At 51.8% G+C, this 21170-nt stretch overlaps 7 protein-coding genes across 7 annotated transcripts; 6 read left to right on the forward strand and 1 right to left on the reverse strand.

The window, feature by feature from the left end:
* Window positions 1–1689: 1689 nt before the first annotated feature.
* erg13 (hydroxymethylglutaryl-CoA synthase) lies at window positions 1690–3932 on the forward strand. The gene is made up of 4 exons (XM_025535933.1): window positions 1690–2051; window positions 2132–2234; window positions 2310–3391; window positions 3458–3932. Exons 1-4 carry the CDS (start codon window positions 1992–1994, stop codon window positions 3593–3595), a joined length of 1383 nt encoding a protein of 460 aa, XP_025389588.1. The 5' UTR covers window positions 1690–1991; the 3' UTR covers window positions 3596–3932.
* Window positions 3933–5223: 1291 nt separating this feature from the next.
* Window positions 5224–7360, forward strand: BO83DRAFT_234804 (uncharacterized protein). Its single transcript, XM_025526921.1, has one exon. It carries the CDS (start codon window positions 5382–5384, stop codon window positions 7332–7334), a length of 1953 nt encoding a protein of 650 aa, XP_025389589.1. The 5' UTR covers window positions 5224–5381; the 3' UTR covers window positions 7335–7360.
* Window positions 7361–7872: 512 nt separating this feature from the next.
* Window positions 7873–10024, forward strand: BO83DRAFT_436116 (FAD binding domain protein; the record flags this gene model as incomplete). The annotated part of the gene is made up of 3 exons (XM_025535934.1): window positions 7873–8549; window positions 8619–9109; window positions 9204–10024. The coding sequence occupies 3 exons, from the start codon at window positions 7873–7875 to the stop codon at window positions 9839–9841; spliced, it is 1806 nt and encodes a 601-aa protein (XP_025389590.1). The 3' UTR covers window positions 9842–10024.
* A 1898-nt stretch (window positions 10025–11922) lies between these two features.
* Window positions 11923–15639, forward strand: pmcB (putative calcium-translocating P-type ATPase(PMCA-type); the record flags this gene model as incomplete). The annotated part of the gene is made up of 4 exons (XM_025535213.1): window positions 11923–12711; window positions 12766–13196; window positions 13249–13391; window positions 13445–15639. The coding sequence occupies 4 exons, from the start codon at window positions 11923–11925 to the stop codon at window positions 15637–15639; spliced, it is 3558 nt and encodes a 1185-aa protein (XP_025389591.1).
* A 415-nt stretch (window positions 15640–16054) lies between these two features.
* Window positions 16055–17199, forward strand: BO83DRAFT_377078 (actin-related protein 2/3 complex subunit 5 family protein). Its single transcript, XM_025530899.1, has 3 exons — window positions 16055–16185; window positions 16262–16708; window positions 16800–17199. The coding sequence occupies exons 2-3, from the start codon at window positions 16350–16352 to the stop codon at window positions 17014–17016; spliced, it is 576 nt and encodes a 191-aa protein (XP_025389592.1). The 5' UTR covers window positions 16055–16185; window positions 16262–16349; the 3' UTR covers window positions 17017–17199.
* BO83DRAFT_436119 (uncharacterized protein) lies at window positions 17130–18468 on the reverse strand. The gene is made up of 2 exons (XM_025535935.1): window positions 18125–18468; window positions 17130–18051 (listed from the first exon to the last, which is right to left on the reverse strand). Exons 1-2 carry the CDS (start codon window positions 18395–18397, stop codon window positions 17215–17217), a joined length of 1110 nt encoding a protein of 369 aa, XP_025389593.1. The 5' UTR covers window positions 18398–18468; the 3' UTR covers window positions 17130–17214.
* Window positions 18469–18571: 103 nt separating this feature from the next.
* BO83DRAFT_357743 (putative dynactin Arp1 p62 subunit RO2) lies at window positions 18572–20896 on the forward strand (the record flags this gene model as incomplete). The annotated part of the gene is made up of 3 exons (XM_025529267.1): window positions 18572–18697; window positions 18773–19150; window positions 19216–20896. The coding sequence occupies exons 2-3, from the start codon at window positions 18810–18812 to the stop codon at window positions 20894–20896; spliced, it is 2022 nt and encodes a 673-aa protein (XP_025389594.1). The 5' UTR covers window positions 18572–18697; window positions 18773–18809.
* Between the last annotated feature and the right edge of the window lie 274 nt (window positions 20897–21170).

Below are 21170 nucleotides of genomic sequence, written 5' to 3' on the forward strand. Positions count from 1 at the left end.
CCACTTTGTACTTATCTACTTTTAGTGAAATCTGCATGACAATGTGGGATTTTCGTCAACGACTAATGAGCGCACCCCTCGGCCCATTTCGCGCCAGAGTGGCAACGGCCAAAGATCGGGTATACTTTTCTTCAATGGCGGGCTTTTTCTCGACTCTTTCCGACATCTGAACCCACTGGGACCCTACTTATGCCTGTAAGTCTCGGTAAGATGGAGGCTCGTTTACAGAAAGGGCACCGAAAGCTCCACAAGATAAGATTGATTAATCCCTCAACTTGTTTCACTGTTCCACTCCACGGTCAGGCTATACCGGGTGGATGTGGTCGGAACTGGATTTGATTGGGATGGAATCGATTCCAGAGAGGTTCCTTTCTGATTGCTTGCTTGCGTTATCCCACTTGTTTGGTATCTGGCATATGCAGGTGTCGAAGAACGGGACTTTTGGTTGACATACCTACGCTTTCGAACGTAGATGTCACCGCAAAGCATACCATAGGCCTCAACTGACAATTCTTGTCTGGACATTACTATGTTCTCGGTCCATCTAAGTAATTAACGGGGCTGTGCTAGGAGGGAAAAGCGTGATAAGAGGAAGAAGATGGAGGGGCATGCGACACTGAAACCCTACGGGTTGGGCAAGACCATCGGACAAGCCTATCCTGTGTGGTCAATTAGAGATGCCGTCTGATCAGAAACAATCCGCAGAAAGATACTCCGCGTCTAGACGGAGTTTTCCTCGTAAGCAGGTTTGTCGTCATGGGCAATCAACGGCCGGGACGCAGGGGAGAGACAAAGGATACCAGGGAACGCATCCCATTGCCGTGTTAAAGTGCTTGGCATCCTGGGGAGAGAAGTGCAACATTGCGGGTTTACATCATGTGTCTGCAGTTAAGCTGCACGGTTGTAAGTAGGGTAATAATAGTGCAGCAGCAAGCTCCTAAAGTACGGTAGTGTGGATATTAAATCCTTCCGTTCATATCGGCCAGTGTGGGAGAAACATGGGCCGACGTTGATTGAGGGCGGATGTATAGTTAGGGTGAGGGCCATATCACAGAACATGGCGGCAAGAGTCGGTGAAAAGGAAAACGCAAAATAGAATCATCCACCCGGAGCAAGATGAGCTGTCGGTAAGACCACTTGGAGCTAGGTTGTGCAATGATGCGTTGGGTGCGAGAGCTGTGGTTGGAGGCAGCCGTATCCTGTTCCCCCGTTTTCGGGACATAGGATGAAGAGTACGGCGTATACCAGATCCTGGACACCATCAGATTTTCTCCCTCTCAACAATTGTGGAAATTAGGAGGTGGATCGTTTGAGTTGCGAGTCCTGTCCGGTGAAACTCCCCATCCACAATTTCGACCCCTTTTCCTGTCCCGGTCATGGGGGGAAATGGTGTATATCGTGGGAAAAGTCGTTGATATGATGCGCCGTGACTTGGATAACCCCAAAATCATCTATACTATAGATCTGAGGCGGCGTATCTGCCAGAACACCGCCGGGACAACCTCAGGCACCCCAGGGCAGGCCAGGGCGCCGACCAACCACAGCCCGCAGTCCAAGCCAGATGGACCCACCAGGCCACGCACTAGAAGCACACTACCTTAGCTGATCCGTAAGTATTGTCTGGCTGCATAGGAACGGGGGTCGACCCAGTTCATTGCTTTTTTTTTTTTCTTTTGCCCCCGGCCGATGGCCAGTGACCACCTGGGAAACCGTTCGCCCGCTGGCCTCGGGGGGTCCCTCTAGTATATCGTGAGCTTCACTACTTATACTCTCCTCTTTCACCTTCTCTCAGCTCCTTTTCTCTCCCTCTCTCTCTTCCAAAAAAACTTTCTTCCTCTTACCTTTAATTATCTTTTCTTCTTTCTCCCTTCTCCCCCCCATACATCAGACTCTCCGCAATAGCTCTCTTTCTTGAGTGTTTTGTGTCTTAAACTCTACTGTCCCACTTTCCGCTTAATACTTACCCCTCCTCCTTTAACAACATATTCACCATGGCTGCCCGTCCTCAGAACATTGGTATCAAGGCCATTGAGGTCTACTTCCCTCGTCAGGTTCGTGTCTCTTGCCACTTCATTCGATTCTATTCCTGTCTGTTCTGAGCTGTGTTCTAATATGTCCCTGTATTTTCTAGTGTGTCGACCAGAGCGAGCTCGAGAAGTTCGATGGCGTGAGCGAAGGCAAATACACCATTGGTCTTGGTCAGACCAAGATGAGCTTTTGTGATGACCGTGAAGGTATGCATTAGATAATGACAGACATCGTCCGCATCTCATGATCGCGTGGCAATGCTAACGTGCACTTCCCGGCAGACATCTACTCCATTGCCCTGACCACCTTCTCCTCCCTTCTCCGCAAGTACAACATCGACCCCAACTCCATTGGCCGTCTGGAGGTCGGTACCGAGACCTTGCTGGACAAGTCCAAGTCCGTCAAGTCCGTCCTGATGCAGCTTTTGGCTCCTCACGGGAACACCAACGTTGAGGGTGTTGACAACGTCAATGCTTGCTACGGTGGCACCAACGCTGTTTTCAACAGCATCAACTGGCTCGAGTCCTCTGCTTGGGATGGCAGAGATGCCGTCGTCGTCTGCGGTGATATTGCCCTGTACGCTGAGGGTGCTGCTCGCCCTACCGGTGGTGCTGGCTGTGTCGCCATGCTGATCGGTCCCGACGCCCCTATCGTGTTCGAGCCTGGTCTCCGTGCCTCCTACGTCACCCACGCCTACGACTTCTTCAAGCCCGACCTGACCAGCGAGTACCCCGTCGTGGACGGTCACTTCTCCCTCAGATGCTACACCGAGGCTGTCGACGCCTGCTACAAGGCCTACAATGCTCGTGAGAAGACCCTGAAGGAGAAGGTCCAGAACGGTACCAACGGCACCGCCCAGGACGACTCCAAGACTGCCTTGGACCGTTTCGACTACCTCTGCTACCACGCCCCCACCTGCAAGCTGGTGCAGAAGTCCTTCGCTCGTATGCTGTACAACGACTACCTCACCAACCCCACTCACCCTGCTTTCGCCGAAGTGGCCCCTGAGCTCCGTGATCTGGACTACGCCACTTCTCTCACTGACAAGAACGTGGAGAAGACCTTTATGGGTCTGACCAAGAAGCGCTTCGCTGAGCGTGTCAAGCCCGCTCTTGAGGTTGCCACTCTTTGCGGTAACATGTACACTGCCACTGTTTGGGCTGGTCTGGCTAGCTTGATCTCCCACGTTCCCTTCGATGCTAGCGAGTCTAAGCGCATCGGTCTCTTCTCCTACGGCAGTGGTCTTGCCAGCTCCCTGCTTAGCGTGAAGATTGTCGGCGACGTGTCTAACCTGGTGGAGAAGCTTGATCTCAAGAACCGTCTTAGCAACCGCAACGTTCTCCCTCCCCAGTCCTACGTTGATGTAAGTATCCCAACGACCTCATCTTGACCTGCACCTCGAAGTCCAGTTGCTAACGTTTGGTTACAGATGTGTGCCCTCCGTGAGCACGCTCACCTCAAGAAGAACTTCAAGCCTTCCGGCAGCACCGAGACTCTCTACCCTGGTACCTACTACCTGACTGAGGTGGACGACATGTTCCGCCGCAAGTACGACGTTAAGGCATGAATTATGACGAGCATTTGATGGACTTGCTTTCGACCTTGCTTCTTTGGACATGACCGGTTGCTTAGACGGTTTTACTAGATTCCCTTCAGCATGCGCATTGTTTATTTGTGGTTCGCCTTAATAGAGCTCGGGGGCAGCGAAATGCTCCTACCAGTTTCCGGGTCTACTTTTCTCCTTTTATATTGGTTCTTAATGTTTCATACGTTGTTCATGTATCCTCCCAGTGAGGAGACCTTCTCTTGTCCAGACAGGAGCTGGAATGCAATTATATAAGACGATGACCAATAATTCCAGACTCATCAGGAGTCATTCAAGGACTATGATTAACTATAATGTGGCGTGATTAAGATGTACAAATGCCTGTAGTCTTTCTCTATTTTTCTCATCGGCTTGTTGGTTGCTTACTGTAGCATACCTTGTCATGTGACATGGGTGCAGAGAGTGGCGCGTTCTTCCAGCACCTTAACCCTGTTGCAAATTGCACTGATCAACCAAGCGCCTAGGAGACATAAAGACAGATAGGCACCTTGCTAGTTTCACAAACTTCATGATGGGCGCGAAACAAGGCGTGACCAAGAATAGCAGCAGTTCAAGCTACAAGGTCGCTCTGTTTTGTTTCCCGCCGACTCTCCTTTTACAGTGTCTGCCAGTCTCCGTCTGACCCATCTACGACCAAACTTCGTCACACAATAAGCACTCAAGTTCATCTAAAATGACTGTGATTGGTCCAGTTGGAGAAAGCTCAAGCACACTGCAGGCTGTCGACAGGGAAGAGCCACTGAGGCATCCTGACGCCGTCCGGGGTCTTAGCCGGCGCCTACTGTGACGACCTGCAAGACCTCTGATTTATCGACACCCTCAGGCGGGGATATTCTTAGAACCTCTTGGGCTTGAGAGTATCGTATCAGTTGATTAGTATTCGACCTCAATCTGCAAGCTTCGACTGCAATAGCCAATGCCCGTTGAGTGGGCTGCGGCTCCCCCAGGCCCTGGTATCAAACCTCGGCGGCTAACTCTACAACGGCACACCCTCAAGCACTACACGCCGTGGAAATGTACCAGTCACTTGCGTTCTATTTTTTGACGTCAAACACCTGCTTGCCGCCGACTAATAGATGCCCCAGGCGTGACGCCTTTGCGGGAACTTATCGATCCTAATTACATTACCCAGAATAGACGAAACACCCAATGTTACCCAATATAGATCCTATGCAGGTTTCGAACGAACCATGGTCGGAATAGACTACCGACAGCCTGGTTCAGATCTGAAGAAGCGAAGAAGATGTCAAATATAGAAACTTTTTGACGCGCGACTGTCGATGAAACGCTTTCGCTTGCTCTAGGATCGTATGCTCTGCACATCATCCAAGCAGATATCGACATCCCTGTGTCGATGGCCCTACCATCTCCATCATATTTACCTAGTATGGTTAGCGACTGGCTGTCGCAATGGAGCCAGATCTGTTTCATGCCCCTGCAGGCAGTTCGATTGATTCTGTATCTTTTTTTGGATCAAGGGACTCATAGGTCCTAGGTTGAAGAACATTTAATATCCAACCGTCTCCAGTCTGGTTATGCCTCAGTTCAGTGAAGTCGTTCACCAAGACAAAGCGAACTCGAAAACATTGTCTCTTCTTTTGCCTAGTGCATTCCTTTCTTCTCTGTTTATTTGACCTTAGCTTCTTGCGCGAGCATTCCCTGTTCGATACCTCTTGGGAAGCTGGACTTTCCCGCAATCTTGTTTGATCTAAAACGTCTCAGACCTGCGGTGACTTTATATAGCAAGATGTCTGTGGAGTACTCTTATTATCGTCCCTCAACCCCTCCTGCATTGCACCCGCAAGAATATAGTGGAACGGGGCATAGCCGCAACGCTTCTGATTCTTCTGTTTACTCCAACAACTCGTCGCCCTGGTCCGTCATCACGTCGGCTACCAGCCCTGTAGTTGACTCACCCCCACAACACCACCATGGCCCTACTCTTCTTCCGAAAATCAGACCTCAAGACGTTGTGATTGAGCCTCCACCCGCCAGTGGATCCCAACGTCAACGGCGGGTGCTCTCAAACACACGCAATCCTCCTGGTACTTTACCGCTTGCTTCCAACCGCCGGTCAAGCCATCGGGTTGCTGTTGAGGCCTCAGGGTGCATTCCTATGGCATCCCCGGCCGTGGCGTCGCCGAAGTATACCACTCGCAATGGCTCGTCATTATCATCTCCCGTGAGCGTCACGCCGGCGCAGAAGCGCAAGGCGACGAGCGCGCACACTCGATCAGTCTCTGCCTCCAACGTTGAGGATCCAAGAACAAGCCGATGCGGATATCCAGCATATCGACAGGTCATCAGATACGCCTCTCAACCTCAGAGTTCCCCTACTACACCGGCTACTCCCGCCACACCCAATATTATAGTGTATCCGCCTTATGCGCCTCACTCGCCAGCCGAGCCATACTATCCCAAAGTGTACCCTCCCGTGCAGGTGCCACTCATGCTTCCCGGCTCACCATACGGGTATGTGCGAGCTTCGAGTGCACAATGCTCTCCCATCGGCATCGTTCACCAGACCGAGAGGACGAACTCTCAGTCAACCACCTTGCTCTCGTACCTTACCACCCCGACACAAGCAATCAACCTCGTGCGCAACGTGAACGTGATTCCGACACGAGGCTTGCACGATTACTTTTGGTGGGACATTCGGAACTTGCGCAGTTGGACTTCGTTTTCTCTATCCACGTTCAACTCTATCAGTGGACTTCCGAAACTTCTTAAAACCGCAATCCCTTCGCATCTTACGCCCCCCAATATCCTTCCGAGCTCTTATTTGTCCCCAGATTGCGAGCCAGCTTTAGTCAACGTCATCCGAGACATCTATGCACCTCGTATCAATGCTGCCTTGGCAGTCTCGCAAGGCCCGGACCACTTGTCCCTCTACGCTGTTCCTATTCCGCGAGGGTCGCCTAACAAGAACTATGGCGGGCCACACTTTCTTGCCAACTATGCGTCAGACACCGAACGAACAGCCTCAGGCCTTGCCAGAGGACGACTCGTTGGTATTGTCAAGACCTTCGACCGCTGGAACACGGGAATGCGCAACGAAGCGCCTCACCGCAGGGTGGAGTATCTGAACGGTCTAGCACACCTGCAGCGATGCATGCGCGAGCACTCTTGCCGCTACGGCTTCATTCTCACCGAGATCGAGCTCGTGTGTGTACGGGCAGGTTGTGACGAGGGCGACGATGTGCCCTACTTTGGTTTCCTGGAGCTGTCTGCGCCAATTCCAACCAAGCTCGCGATCAACCAGCGTGGGCACGGCTCGGGGCCATATACCAGTGATTATGGCTATCCGCATTCGCCCACTCCATCCAGCGACAGTTCTTTGGCGAGTCAGTCGCCCATACTGGATAGCTATACAATTTCGGATTCCGATGAGCTGGACGTGCCAATGACCGCCAGTCTAGCTTTGTACTTTTTACTGATGCTTTCAAAATCGGTTCCCTTGCCTTCACAACCGTCTGCCCATCTCAACGTGGGAGGCCCAGGTGCTCTGACCCGGCAGCGCATCCTACCAGACAAGAAAGACAAATGGATCCCGGAGCCCCAGATTGGGGAGCGCCGTGATGCGAAGCGAGTTCGAGGCTGGGTGTGGCCCCAGGATGCCTGGCATCGTCGAGAAGGTGGAGGAGCTCCTCGTTCCCGAGCAATGACGACGGAACCCAGGCCCAAAAAGTGGCACAAATAATATACGCTTATCTTAGCGGAGACAGGTTTCTCACTGCTGCTACTAATTATGTTTGTTGTTATAAAACTTTTGTCTTATAGTAATGTAATGTCTTTCCATATGCCCACCGAGGACGCTTTCACAGTATAGTAGGCCAGCACAGAACCATTAATCAATAGCGTCAAAACTCACTCAGAATGACATAAACCCTAGCATAGTAGCAAATCATGCTTTGCAATCGTCTCCAAGGTCCCCAAACCCATCCGCTAAACTTCAAACACATTATCAATAATGGTGATCCCGACTTTCCCTTTTGGGCGACAAGGACCTTGGGGATCCAAGTACCCGGGGGAGTGATGAGCACCACCACCATATAACAGGTTGTTATCTATTTATTGAATATAAACCCTGCATGCACATACTTGAACAATCAATCAATCACTCAAGCAATAGCCCTACTCTACTATATCGCACTTACTACCTACGAAGCCTTCACCTCCACCATCCATACATACATACATACATACATACATACATACATACTACCCACCAACCAGACATGGTAGGCAAAACCACCTCACCACAATCATCCTCATCCTGCTCCTTCCCGGACATCCTCGATGTCCTCATCATCGGCGCCGGCCCCTGCGGCCTAGCAGTCGCCGCGCGCCTCCGCGAAGAAACCCCCTCCGCCATGTTTACCGACGACGAACACCAACGCTACCACTGGATCAACAAGCATAGTGGCCGAATGGCATTGGTGCAGGCACACCGCGGGAAACTCAAGGGCGTGAAGGCGGAGAAGTGGCAGAGATATGATGATGAGCATTATCCTAGACGGGGGTCATCTTCGTCTTCATCTTCCGGTTCTAGGTCGAGTTCTGATTCTTCTCCGCCGTCGTTGTCTTCGTCGGTTTCGTCGGAGGATGGGGTTTATATGGGCAAGAGGGATAATAAGAATGATACTGACTATGGGAATGGGAATGGGGGCATATCTACGCTCGTACTGGATAGTTCCGGAGACAAGTGGATGGAGAGATGGAATCGGGCGTTCAAGACATTGGAGATTGAGCAGCTGCGCAGTCCGATGTTCTTCCATGTGGATCCCAGGGATCGGGATGGTATGTTGGCGTATACGAGGGAGGTGAGGAGGGAGAGGGATTTATGGGAGATTTCGGGGTGCGTGGGGAAGGAGTTGAGTAAGCATAAGAAGAAGAAGATGAGGTCGAGGGCGCAGTAAGTTGTTCCTTATATGAAGTGACTGATGTTTTGTGTGTTCGGGTTGCTAATTGCGTGGGTGATCAGGGCTGTTGGCGAGGTTGAGATTGATGAAAGAGATCGTAAAGATTACTTCTCACCGTCGACGGACTTGTTTGAAGATTACTGTGGGAGCATTGTATCGCGGTATGGACTGGACGCGCCGGGAATGATCAGGCAGTGCGAAGTAAATGATATATCCTTCGACTATCACTCTGAATTATCACCGTCGGACAAGATCTTTACTGTTACTACGGCGGAGAAAAATCGGTTCTATAGTCGTGTGGTGGTGCTGGCTATTGGGCCGGGGAGGACGAAGATACTGCCGTTCAAGCTGACGGGTGAGGAAGAGAAAGGGGCTTGTCATAGCACGGAGATTCGCATGTTCCCGAGTATCAATGTGAAGGCCAAAATTAAGCAGCGTCAGGAGACGAACGTGGTGGTTGTTGGGGGTGGACTGTCGTCAGCGCAGGTGGTGGATATGGCCATTCGGCGAGGGGTGACCAAGGTTTGGTTTCTTTTGAGGTCGGATTTTAAAGGTACGTACTAGACAGGTAGTAGGCAGGTTGCACAGCCTCCTACGTGATCCATCCAAAACTCAGACGTGGGGGATGCTGACCAGATGATTTCTAGTCAAGCACTTTGACCTCGCATTGAACTGGATGGGCAAGTTCAAGAACTTCGAAAAGGCAGCATTCTGGTCCGCAGACACGGACGAGGAACGCCTTGAGATGATCAAAGCCGCGCGTAATGGCGGCAGTATCACGCCACGGTATCAGAAGATTCTGAAGCAACATGTGGCAGCCCATCGGCTTTCTATACACCCACGCACCGTCATCTGCGGCAAGGAGTACTGCGCCTCCTCGCGCACATGGCGTCTTACGACAGATCCTCCGATCCCTGACCTTCCTCGCATCGATTATGTATACTTTGCAACAGGCATGCAGGCCGATGTGAATGAGCTCCCATTGCTCCAACGCATGAACCGTGAGTATCCGATTGAAACTAAGCAGGGATTGCCTTGCATCACGGATGACCTGATGTGGCAATCGAATGTGCCACTTTTCTTGACGGGCCGGCTGGGGTCTCTTCGTTTGGGACCCGGTGCTGCCAATCTTGAGGGAGCGAGGCTGGGTGCGGAGCGGATTGCCTGGGCGATGGAGGATGTGTTGGGTAGAAAAGGATCAGAGGATACGGGGTCTGAACGATCCAAGCAATGCTTTTGCGGTTTGGGGAATCGGTATGCTGAGCTTGCTAACGTGGACGAATAAGCCGAGGCAATAATTGAGCACGAGAATAAGATTCGAGGCTGTCTGTGGAGGCTGTAATACTGCATTTACCTCCTCACTGCGGTGTATACTCCTTGAGAATGGCTCACGATGATGATGATGAATATGTGCCTTTAAAGAGACATTGATGCTGTATGTTAAGTTACTATACGGTATGAAATTTACACACATAATTATTAGTGAATGTGTAGCAACTAGAGCCAATAATACCTGAATAACGATGAAAATACCGGACGTATGTATGATTGGCGAGGCTGATTCGGGCAGTTTGTTCATGTTGAATAACTGTGCTGCTGCCTGCTAAGAACAACTTACCCACCTTCATCTCATCTCATCCCACCAGAACGCAGCTATGTTGCCTCCGCGAGTGTCATTCCCCCATCAACTGACAGATCAAGCTTCTAAGCCTCACTCAAAGTCGTTCAACTCAGCTGGCAAGACGCAAGATTTGCCATCGTCAAGTCCACTCAGCAGAGCCTAGACACTCACCAGCCACACCCGCAGTGCCTGATCAGAGCATCCAATCTCCGCATGCGAGACAGCTCGCAGCACCAGCATGAATTAATCGCCGCACCTAAAAGCGTTTCAACATGTACAAAGCCTCAGCCAGTTGAAGTCCTGACGCCACATCAGATAATCTTATTTTCCAGGATCTCGGTGCTTTCCTCAGCCGCAGGGGGGGGCGAAACCAACTTGAAGAGGCGAATGGGAACAATCCGTGGGATATGTGGCGCAGGAGATGTGGCCGTGCAACAGAGGACATGGACAAACAAACATTCTTCAGGATAGAGTCAACGTGAAGGAATGCTCGAGGCGAATGAAAGGCCAGATCACCGATGCGCACTAGGAAATCTGGAACGCAACTAAATCTTACTGGCGGCAACGGCATGTCGTGACTCCTCATTGACCGACTAATCGTCTGACTTTTGAACTAAACGAAGGAGGCGCAGCCGCCCGCTAGAAACTCATTTGCTGGAACTATACCTCACCCGGCGGCAACTCCCAAGGGCCACTTTTCTCTCGGCATTTCCATCTGGAGAGTTTTTGGAGTATGCGTTGATTGTAACGCTCCACTCAGAGTTCAGCATGCGTCATTTGTCCATGGTTTTGCGCGCGCATCGATACAGTTGATGAAATGTGATTGCAGGCTTGTGATCGGAGGCAGGGACCCTCCGATTCTAATTCTGCCCCCTCCTGGTTGCTTCTTGCATTCTCATAGGAGAGATAAGATTACGCTGGAGATGAACAGGAACTCCGTCGGCGTCTAGATTGAGCAATATAACTTGCTTTGGTAGAGTGGAGGTGTCATGGCGTCTTCAACTTTAAGATAAAGCGCTTTGGGTATACCCCCGCTCGTTAGTAGAAGCCATGGGTCATGCCTCTCTCCACCCCTTGGTCTACGCCGTCGGTGATAGGACGGATTGAAGGAGGCTGTGCAGCGCATTGTGATGCTACCAAGCATAAGGGTCAACTCAACTCACTCACACTTCATGGTTGTTTTGGCGTATGGCAAAAGCCGGACTCTTGCTAGCCTCTTTCTCGGACCTTGCAACCGCTTCCTTTTTTTCACCCCGTGCTTGTTGGGAAGACCCTTGGCGTTACAATATCTCGTCTCAGTGCCACGGATGATACGAACCAGACATGAGAATTGATACGAAGAAATCCGTTATGAGATAATCAGACTATTAAATATTAGGCTACCCTTTTCGGAAGCACAGCCCCCAGACCAGATCTACTAATAACGGGTGTCGCTCGGGCACAGAACCAAACAGTAGCAGGTGCAACACTTTGAAGTTGATACTGCATTTACCAGGATCTATGCCCGTTTCTTTGTCTCTACCAAATCAGATCTCGTTCCGGTCGCATCAATGCAGACCCCAGACGAGCATCCTCAGTCTGGCTTCTTGAACCCTTTCGGGGTTTCAGATAGAGAGGTATGTTCAACAGCGCTAGAGCTTAATGAGAGAGCCATATATTCATACGCTTACCAATAGCAGCACCCTATATCATCCGACTCAATACGAACAAGCATATCATCCATTAGACCTTCTTCACCTGCGGACATGGCGTCCACTCTATCGCCAGACAGGCTCAGAGTACGGAGTGACACGCGGACGTCAGCTCAGTCGCTGGACGGTGAGACGTTACGACCGCGAGCAGACTCTACCATCTCCAGTGCAGATACAGCTGTAAGGTCGAGAGCCAACTCTGAAGCCACTAATGCCCCGACCAAGATGGAGTACGATGATGTTTCGGTGGCCGATGCCTTGAATCCCGACCCTCGAAATGAACAGGACTTCATAGTGCCAGACAATAAGTTCGCCTTCTCTCCAGGACAATTGAACAAGATGCAGAACCCTAAATCATTGGCTGCGTTCCAGGCACTTGGAGGCATGCAGGGATTGGAACGAGGGCTGCGGACAGACCTGACATCTGGTCTGTCAGTCGATGAGACTCTCTTGGCGGGTTCGATCAGTTTTTCGGAAGCGACTTCCCCTGACTATGCCTCTTTCAAAGAAACCGCTCCTCCAAACATTGACGCCCCGATTACAGAGTCCGGTACGCAATTCCAAGACCGCATAAGCGTGTTCTGTCAGAACAGACTGCCGGCTCGGAAGTCAACGGGATTCTTGAAGCTGTTTTGGCAAGCCTACAACGACAAGATCATCATTCTGTTGACGATAGCTGCTATTGTGTCGCTGTCTCTTGGTATCTATGAGACTACGAGCGAAGGTAGTGGAGTGGATTGGATTGAAGGAGTGGCGATTTGTGTGGCTATTCTAATAGTCACCATTGTGACTGCTGCAAATGACTGGCAGAAGGAGAGACAGTTTGCTAAGCTGGATAAACGTGTAAGTGCTTACTTTTCTCTTGTTGTTAACGAAGACCACTACTGACTTCTTCAGAACAACGACCGAGAAGTCAAGGCTGTTCGATCTGGCAAGGTCTCCATGATATCGATACACGACATCACAGTCGGTGACATTCTTCATGTCGAGCCGGGCGACGCCATTCCTGCGGATGGGGTTCTAGTCTCGGGTCATGGCATCAAATGTGACGAGTCCTCCGCTACAGGAGAATCTGACCAGATGAAGAAGACTGATGGACATGAAGTCGGGCGGCTGATCTTGAATGGGAAGGCTACGAAGAAGCTCGACCCGTTCATGATCTCGGGCAGCAAGGTGCTTGAAGGTGTTGGTACCTATCTAGTCACGAGTGTCGGGCCGTACTCAACCTACGGCCGGATCTTGCTGTCTTTGCAAGAATCGAATGATCCGACACCTCTTCAAGTCAAGCTGGGTCGACTTGCTAACTGGATCGGCTGGCTAGGCTCAGGGTAAGAGCGACCCTCCTTTATTCACACGGAATCCCTTGCTAACTGCTTCTAGTGCTGCGATTATCTTGTTCTTCGCTCTGTTCTTTAGGTTCGTGGCGGATCTATCCCATAACACTGGAACTCCTGCGGCCAAGGGAAAGGAGTTCGTCGACATCCTCATTGTGGCTGTTACCGTCATTGTCGTTGCGATTCCTGGTTAGTAGTCTCTTCATGCTAGATTAATGACTTTTACTGACTGATATCCATAGAGGGTCTGCCGCTTGCTGTCACATTGGCACTGGCATTTGCCACAACCCGAATGGTCAAGGAGAACAACCTTGTGCGTGTCCTCCGTGCCTGTGAGACAATGGGAAATGCAACAGTTATCTGCTCCGACAAGACCGGGACCCTTACCCAGAACAAGATGACTGTTGTGGCAGGGACCTTGGGCTCGAAGCGTTTCAAGCATACCCCAGGCGAGGAACGCTCATCTGACGTCTCTACTCCTGCTGAGTTTTTCAAGCAATATTCAGGCAAGCAGCGGGACCTCATCCTCCATAGCATCGCCTTGAATTCTACTGCTTTTGAGGAAGAGAAGGATGGGTCAAAGGAGTTCATCGGCAGTAAGACCGAGGTGGCTCTGCTGCAAATGGCCAAAGATTATCTCGGCCTGGACGTTACTGCAGAGCGTGCCTCTGCGGACGTTGTCCAATTGATCCCCTTCGACTCTGCACGTAAGTGCATGGGGGTTGTCTACCGGGAACCTACGATGGGTTATCGCCTCCTTGTCAAGGGCGCTGCTGAGATAATGGTTGGCTCATGCACGACTCAGATAGTCGAGGCAGACTCTTCCCACGATCATATCTCCACCGATGCGTTGAACGGGGTAGACCGACAGGTCATTCTAAACACAGTCGAAGCTTACGCAGGTCAGTCCCTACGGACGATCGGACTAGTGTACCGCGACTTCCCAAGTTGGCCGCCGAAAGACGCCCGGTGCTTGGAAGATGATCCGGAATCTGCCAGATTTGAGGATGTTTTCCGCGACATGACCTGGATCGGGGTCGTGGGCATCCAGGATCCTCTCCGACCCGAAGTGCCCGCTGCCATCCAAAAGTGTCATGCGGCAGGTGTACAGGTGAAGATGGTCACTGGTGACAACATTGTAACCGCCAGTGCGATAGCTTCCTCATGTGGTATCAAGACAGAGGATGGTATTGTCATGGAAGGACCCAAGTTTCGTCAGCTTTCTGACGAGGAAATGGATCGAGTCATCCCTCGTCTGCAGGTGCTAGCTCGCTCGTCACCCGAGGATAAGCGGATTCTGGTGGCACGGCTCAAGAAACTAGGCGAGACTGTCGCCGTCACCGGTGATGGTACTAACGATGGGCCAGCCCTGAGAACAGCTGATGTCGGCTTCTCCATGGGAATTGCCGGAACAGAAGTCGCTAAGGAAGCCAGTTCGATCATCCTTCTAGACGACAATTTTAAGTCCATTGTCACCGCCATTGCATGGGGCCGGGCTGTCAACGATGCTGTCGCCAAGTTCCTTCAGTTCCAGATCACGGTCAACATCACAGCTGTGGTCTTGACCTTTGTTTCGTCTTTGTACAGCAGTGAGAACAAGAGCGTTCTGAACGCGGTGCAGCTGCTCTGGGTCAACTTGATTATGGACACTTTTGCAGCTCTTGCCTTAGCGACTGACGCCCCAACGGAGAAGATTCTGGACCGCAAGCCTGTTCCCAAGAGCGCATCACTATTTACAGTGATCATGTGGAAGATGATTCTCGGTCAAGCTCTCTATCAGCTGGCTATCACCTTCATGCTCTACTTTGGTGGAAGTCAGATAATCGGATCGCGCCTTGGAACCGACGACCCGCAGACGGTCCTCAACACTATTGTATTCAACACCTTTGTGTGGATGCAGATTTTCAATGAATTCAACAACCGACGACTGGACAACAAGTTCAACATCTTCGAAGGCATGTTCCGCAACTACTGGTTCCTGGGAATCAACTGCATCATGGTCGGCGGTCAAATCATGATCATTTTCGTGGGAGGTGAGGCTTTTGGGGTGACCCGTCTCGATGGGATCCAATGGGCCATTTGTATTATCTGTGCGCTCGGCTGCCTTCCATGGGCGGTTGTTCTCCGTACGGTCCCCGATGGGCCATGCGAGGTTGCTCTTAACTTTGTCGTCCGATGCATGAACTTTATCTTCAAGCCCATCGGCCGGGCTATGAGTTATCTTGCAGCCATGATCCGATCTTGTCTGCGGCCAGTTAAAAGAACAGCCCAGCGTGTTGTGAAGCGCGGTGGGAAGGAAGAGCAGGACACCAGCACTGATGCCTTGCCCGACGAGGAGGCAGGAAGGGCGTCGTTGCACGAGTTGAAGAGAGAGCCGACGCCGGAGGCGCCTGTTACATCAATTCCGGTGCCTCCAATTACTATTACGACTTCTTGATGATTTGTATGATGTTTAATTAGCGGGTTTTGAGCTTCTGTATATATGGGTATACAGCGATTAAGCATGCGTGGGTATGCAGATAGTGCATGGAGTTGGTGGCTTTTTGTTAGATTCGAAACAAGCAGTATATGTACATTAGATGAACATAATCCCCAGAGAAGTGTCTATATAATTCAAAAAGAATCATACCTAATTGTGATAATATCGATTCCTTCCTCTTAAAACGTATAGTTATTGAAATGGCTGTTATTGAACAGTCTAGTCCTGACCCTGACAGCGGTTGCCTCAGGCCCGCCGGCCCGCACTCCGCAGCGACTCTCGCTCTCCGCCGCCACTTCATCCTCATTCATCACCACCATCTTCTCCAGGAGCTCTTGATTCCTTCTGTCCGTTCTAATCCACGCTGTCAATTCATCTCGGTCAAACACAGTAAGACTGTACCCAAATTCCTTGCTAGGAACACCACACCCGTCCCCTTCCTAGCCACCCACCGCATCTCTCTACCTGACCACCTCCGTCATCTCCTTTCCCCGCGGACACCTGGTAATGACGCTGCCTACCTACCACCCAGCTCCAGCTTCAACCCACCACAATCGCTAACCAGAGAAATCACCACCAGATACAGACCTCCTCAATTGAGAAGTCAACAAGCCCAACCAAATATACTACACCCCCACCCCTAAAGCTCCAGCACAGCAACCGCAACAATGGCCCAACTCAACTACCGCACAATCAACATCGACGTCCTGGACCCCGAGTCCTCGATCAACTTCCCCATGGATACTCTCCTCCCACCCACTCTCCCCGCCCCGACGACCTCCGGTGCCGCCGCCTCCGTCGTAAACCAGGTGCGCCAGCTCCTCCGCAGCGGCGACAACGAGGGAGCTCTACGGTACGTGCTCGAGACGGCGCCGCTGGGCGGCGATGACCGCGCAAAGGAGGTGCATTTGGCCGCTGTGGTGGAGGTCTTGCAGGGTATTCGTCAGGGAGAGATGAGTCGCGTACTGGAGTCTGTGTGTACCGGTGAGGGTGGGTCGGAGAGAGCGGATTGTTTGATGAAGTATTTGTATGGTTCCCCCTTCACTTCACTTTCCTATGTCATCATCACCAAGTGATGGTTGTGGATGTGCATACTAATGAATCCTTGTTGTGTATAGGTACAAGGGCATGGCGGCGCCAGCTCCCAGTAGCGCGGCACAGTCGCCTCGCATGTCGCCGCAGAGTACGGGATTCTCGCAGATTCAGGCCCGCAATCTGGGTGAGGGAGGTGGTGGACAGCAGATGAGTGTGTTGTTGAACTGGCATGAGAAGTTGGTGGAGGTTGCGGGGACGGGGTCGATTGTTAGGGTCATGACGGATCGGAGGACTGTTTGATTTTCTTCACTTCTTGTTGTTTTGATCTGGGTTGTTGTATGTTGAAGATGGAGGTGTATGTGTGTGTGTTCTGTGTACTCATGTTCTTCGTCAGGATGATATCCTAGATGTGACTCTTTTATTTTTCCCTTTCCTCGTCAATATTATACAAGCACAATATTCTATACTATACACGAACCAACTCCACTGAAATCATGATCAATTACCAATGGAACCACCACCCAACAAATCCTTCAGATTCAACTGCCCACTCCCTCTCTCCAACGGCTTCGCCTGACCCTCACCCTCCTTCCATCCAATCATATAAATCAACCGAAACGTCGCCGGCACTCCCCTAGACGCCTCCTCCTTATGCAACTCACGATAAATCGCTTCATTCGCCAACAACACATCTCTCGATATGGGCCCCAACTCCCGATGCAAGATGGCATTATTCTCCCCCATCGCCTGCAAATCGCCCATCAACGCAAACGTATCCGGATACTCCACCACAATATCCTCCACATCCACCGTCAACATCTTGAAGCCCGCCTTATTCAACAATCCCCCAACATCCCTCACATCCGCCAACGGCGACACATGCGGACTGACACCCCCACGCCGCTCCAAATCCGCCAACTGCAACGACGTTCGCAGCTCGAACAGCGTATCCCCACCGAACATCGCCGCAATGAACGGACAGTCCGGCTTGAGGATAGAGTTGACCTGCGCCAGCAGCGAGGGCAAATCATTGATCCAGTGAATCGAGAGCGAGGAGAGCACCGCGTCGAAGGAGTTCTCCGGGAAGGGAAGAGATTCGAGATCAGGCACGATTTGCCGCTTTAGAGAGATCTGGTCGTTGAAGGGTTCGTCTGCGTCGCGGTATAGAAGGGCTTCGGAGGTGTCGATGCAGGTTAACTGTCCGATGCGAGTGCTGAGGGGTGGGGAGCTGCCGTTGGGAGCGTCGGGGTCTGGATCGGGCATGGTGAGAGCGCGGGCGATGTTGCAGCTGTTGGCGCCGAGATCGAGGACTTGGGGGAAGGTGCGTTTGATGTCCTAGATTCATTTTCAGTTTCCATACAGTATTATGTTTTATCTCTATCTGTAGGTGGTGTGGTGGAGGGCATACCAGCAACCGTTCACATAGCCGCATGGCTACTTCGTCCTTGATGTAGTCGGTCTTGCGGCTCTCCTCGACATTGCGGGCTGCGCGGTCCTTCTGCATGTGCTTGGTCTTTCGATTGAATATTTCCATGACTGGATTGCCGGGCGTTTGGCTGGCGTAGGTGCGGCGTGATGGACATGATGATGATGATAATGATGATAATGTGTAGGTGGGTGTGCGTTTGGTGGAGATGCGCGGGGAGCGCAAAGCTGGTCGGACTATGTGAGACAGAGACATTTTGAGGGTCTCTGGGTTATGAATTGGAGTGGGGTTGCTGGAATTGAGAGGAGGGAGAAAGGGTTTAGAGGAAAGAGAAAAAAAGAAGTTGGAGGCAGCTCAGCAGCAGCGGAACGTGACGTCGGCGAGAAATCCATTCCATCTCCGCATTTTCTCCCGCCACGTCGCGTCCTCTTTTCGCGGGGTTGTTCGCTCTACAATTTCTTAATGTGTGATGGGTCTTGTGGGTATGTTGGAAGCAGATTACATTGAGGTAGCAATTTGAATCGTTCTGTGTGATTCGATTTACCGGTGTATTAGGTATAATGCTTCCTGCTTCTTCCCCCTGATGTTGTTTTCGGACTTCCATACTGATTATCTTAATGATGCGCCTAGAATGCAATAAGCAAATATCTTGATTGAACTCTTCAACATGTCACGTCCCTTCCCTTACACCTTTATATCTTGTCCCTGCGCCAACATCCCTGTACCTGATCCGGCAAAGAAACGGAGATCGAGGGAGTCGCCGCAGAAATCCAACCCCGATCAACCCAAATCTCTCCTGCGCCCGGATGACGACGAAGATGAACAGGCTTTTGATCCTCGGTCTCCGCGCGCCAATTTCTCTCTGTATCCCCCGGAGCAGCTGCTGTACTGCGAGGATTGCCATCAGATCAAGTGTCCGCGATGCATAACGGAGGAGATTGTGTGCTGGTACTGTCCGAACTGCCTGTTCGAGACGCCCAGCAGCATGGTTCGGAGTGAGGGGAATCGGTACGTTGAGCAGGATATACAAGCCTCAAGCTTTTATAGGTGTATGCTAATGCAGTGAGTGTTAGATGCGCTCGCAACTGCTTCAATTGTCCGATATGTACCGCCCCCCTGGGCGTCAACACCCTCGAAAACGTCGTGACAGGCGGCACCAGCCAACAAGGCCCCTGGGTGTTGTCTTGCGGATACTGTATGTGGTCGACTCTGGATATTGGCATCAAGTTCGATAAGCCGACCAACATCCGGACTCAACTGTCCAAGATGACCGAAGTCACTCCTGCTCGCTCGAGACAAATGTCCCGGACATTCGGGGACCTCAAGTCTCCCCTCTCCACTTACTCCTCCATCGATGAGCAATTCCTACCACCAGGCGAGACCAAGCCCGAAGACTCCCCTCTGGACCAACCCAGTGCTCCTCTCACTCCAGATGCTCGATTCCACGCCCTCAAGAACTTTTATAAGAACCAGATTTCCGCGACATCCTCCTCCCCCACTGACCCTCTAGGCATGGACTTCGGCTCTGGGTTCTCCTCCCCCGGTGCCCTAAACCGCATCATGTCCCTTTACACCTCTTCCTCCCGCCTCAGCAGCCTCTACGGCGGAGCCAACAAGAAGCCCAAAACCAAACCGCCCGTCATGCGAGAAGCCCTCACGGCCAGCGAGGGTCTCAAGATCCCCTCCCCGGACGCCGAAGGCACACTCATCGAACGCATGTCCTCCCCGGACTGCGGATGGGACGGTCTCGCCTCCATCGAACAACGCGCCTTCCAGTCCCCAGACGCCCGGTTCGTAGAGGACCTCCTCCCGCTGCCCGTGCTACTTCGCACAAAACGATCCAAACGATGCAAGTCGTGCAAGCACATCCTCGTCAAACCCGAACTGAAACCACAGTCCACGCGATTCCGCATCCGTCTGATTGCCCTCAGCTACATTCCCTTGCCGACGTTACGGCCGCTGAACCCCAGTCCCTCCCCAGCCACCACCACGACCACCACCGTTCTCCCGGCACCTTCAAGTTCCACGACGAACCCGAACCTGGACGCTCTCTCCCCACTCCGACCCATCCAACTCCTCCTCACGCTGAAGAATCACATGTTCGATCCCGTCCGCGTCACACTCGCCACGCCATCCGTCACTCCGGGCCGCGTGGCCTCCAAAGTAACTATCCTCTGTCCGCAATTCGACATTGGCGCCAACAGCGACGTGTGGGACGAAGCCCTCCAGGGTACTTCGGCTACCACTACCACGGCTACATCCACGGGAACTGACCCCCGCGGATCCCGATCCGGAGGGCTCGGCGTGTACGAGAAAGTCGCAGAGGCCGGCAAAGTCTGGGACAAGGGACGGAACTGGACCACCGTGGTGTTGGAGGTCGTACCGGGGACATTACCTGGTGGTGCGAAACAAGCCTCCTCCGCCAATAATACCAAGAAAGACAAGCAAAAGAAGAAGGCTCCCGCCGATGATGATTTAGACGACCAGGATGACAAATCTGACGATGATGACTCCGACTCCGACCCGGGATTTGACTGGAGCGGACAGGCATCTGACCCTAATGAGCAGCTACAGCCGGATGAAGATGTGCTGGAGATTCCGGTGTTTGTGCATATGGAATGGGATTCGGATAATCAGATTGATAGTGAGCAGGGGGTTGGGAGAGCTGGAGCGGGTGGGAGTGATACGGTGAAGAGGGAGTTGGCGTATTGGATGGTGTTGGGGGTGGGGAGGATAGTGAGGGAGATTGTGTAGATCGATGCATGCATGTTGAGTTCTGACGTTGGTTTGTGTATAGATGTGATGATTGATGGATGTCGGTGATACCTTTGTTTTCTTTTCTACTAGATAGACATATATCGCATCTGTCTCATTCTTGACTCCAGAGCAGTCAATAGTCATCAAATGCTGGTGGGTATAGTAGTGGTTCACGACCTATGACATGATGGCTGCCCATTGACATATCTAACGAACCCACAATAGTAACTATAACTATGAGGCTTAGCCCTTCCTGGCAGCAAGCAGCACT

This window comes from Aspergillus eucalypticola (assembly GCF_003184535.1).
Source record: "Aspergillus eucalypticola CBS 122712 chromosome Unknown BO83scaffold_8, whole genome shotgun sequence".
NCBI classification, from domain to species: domain Eukaryota; kingdom Fungi; phylum Ascomycota; class Eurotiomycetes; order Eurotiales; family Aspergillaceae; genus Aspergillus; species Aspergillus eucalypticola.

What these genes read in the sequence shown, in the direction of transcription:
- erg13 (XM_025535933.1), top strand. Translation starts at nt 1,992, where the DNA reads ATGGCTGCCCGTCCTCAGAACATTGGTATCAAGGCCATTGAGGTCTAC. An exon ending in AGGTCTACTTCCCTCGTCAG is followed by an intron (nt 2,052 to 2,131) that starts GTTCGTGTCTCT and finishes TGTATTTTCTAG; the next exon opens with TGTGTCGACCAGAGCGAGCT. An exon ending in CTTTTGTGATGACCGTGAAG is followed by an intron (nt 2,235 to 2,309) that starts GTATGCATTAGA and finishes ACTTCCCGGCAG; the next exon opens with ACATCTACTCCATTGCCCTG.
- BO83DRAFT_234804 (XM_025526921.1), top strand. Translation starts at nt 5,382, where the DNA reads ATGTCTGTGGAGTACTCTTATTATCGTCCCTCAACCCCTCCTGCATTG.
- BO83DRAFT_377078 (XM_025530899.1), top strand. Translation starts at nt 16,350, where the DNA reads ATGGCCCAACTCAACTACCGCACAATCAACATCGACGTCCTGGACCCC. An exon ending in GATTGTTTGATGAAGTATTT is followed by an intron (nt 16,709 to 16,799) that starts GTATGGTTCCCC and finishes TGTTGTGTATAG; the next exon opens with GTACAAGGGCATGGCGGCGC.
- BO83DRAFT_436119 (XM_025535935.1), bottom strand. Translation starts at nt 18,397, where the DNA reads ATGTCTCTGTCTCACATAGTCCGACCAGCTTTGCGCTCCCCGCGCATC. An exon ending in GGCTATGTGAACGGTTGCTG is followed by an intron (nt 18,052 to 18,124) that starts GTATGCCCTCCA and finishes AAATGAATCTAG; the next exon opens with GACATCAAACGCACCTTCCC.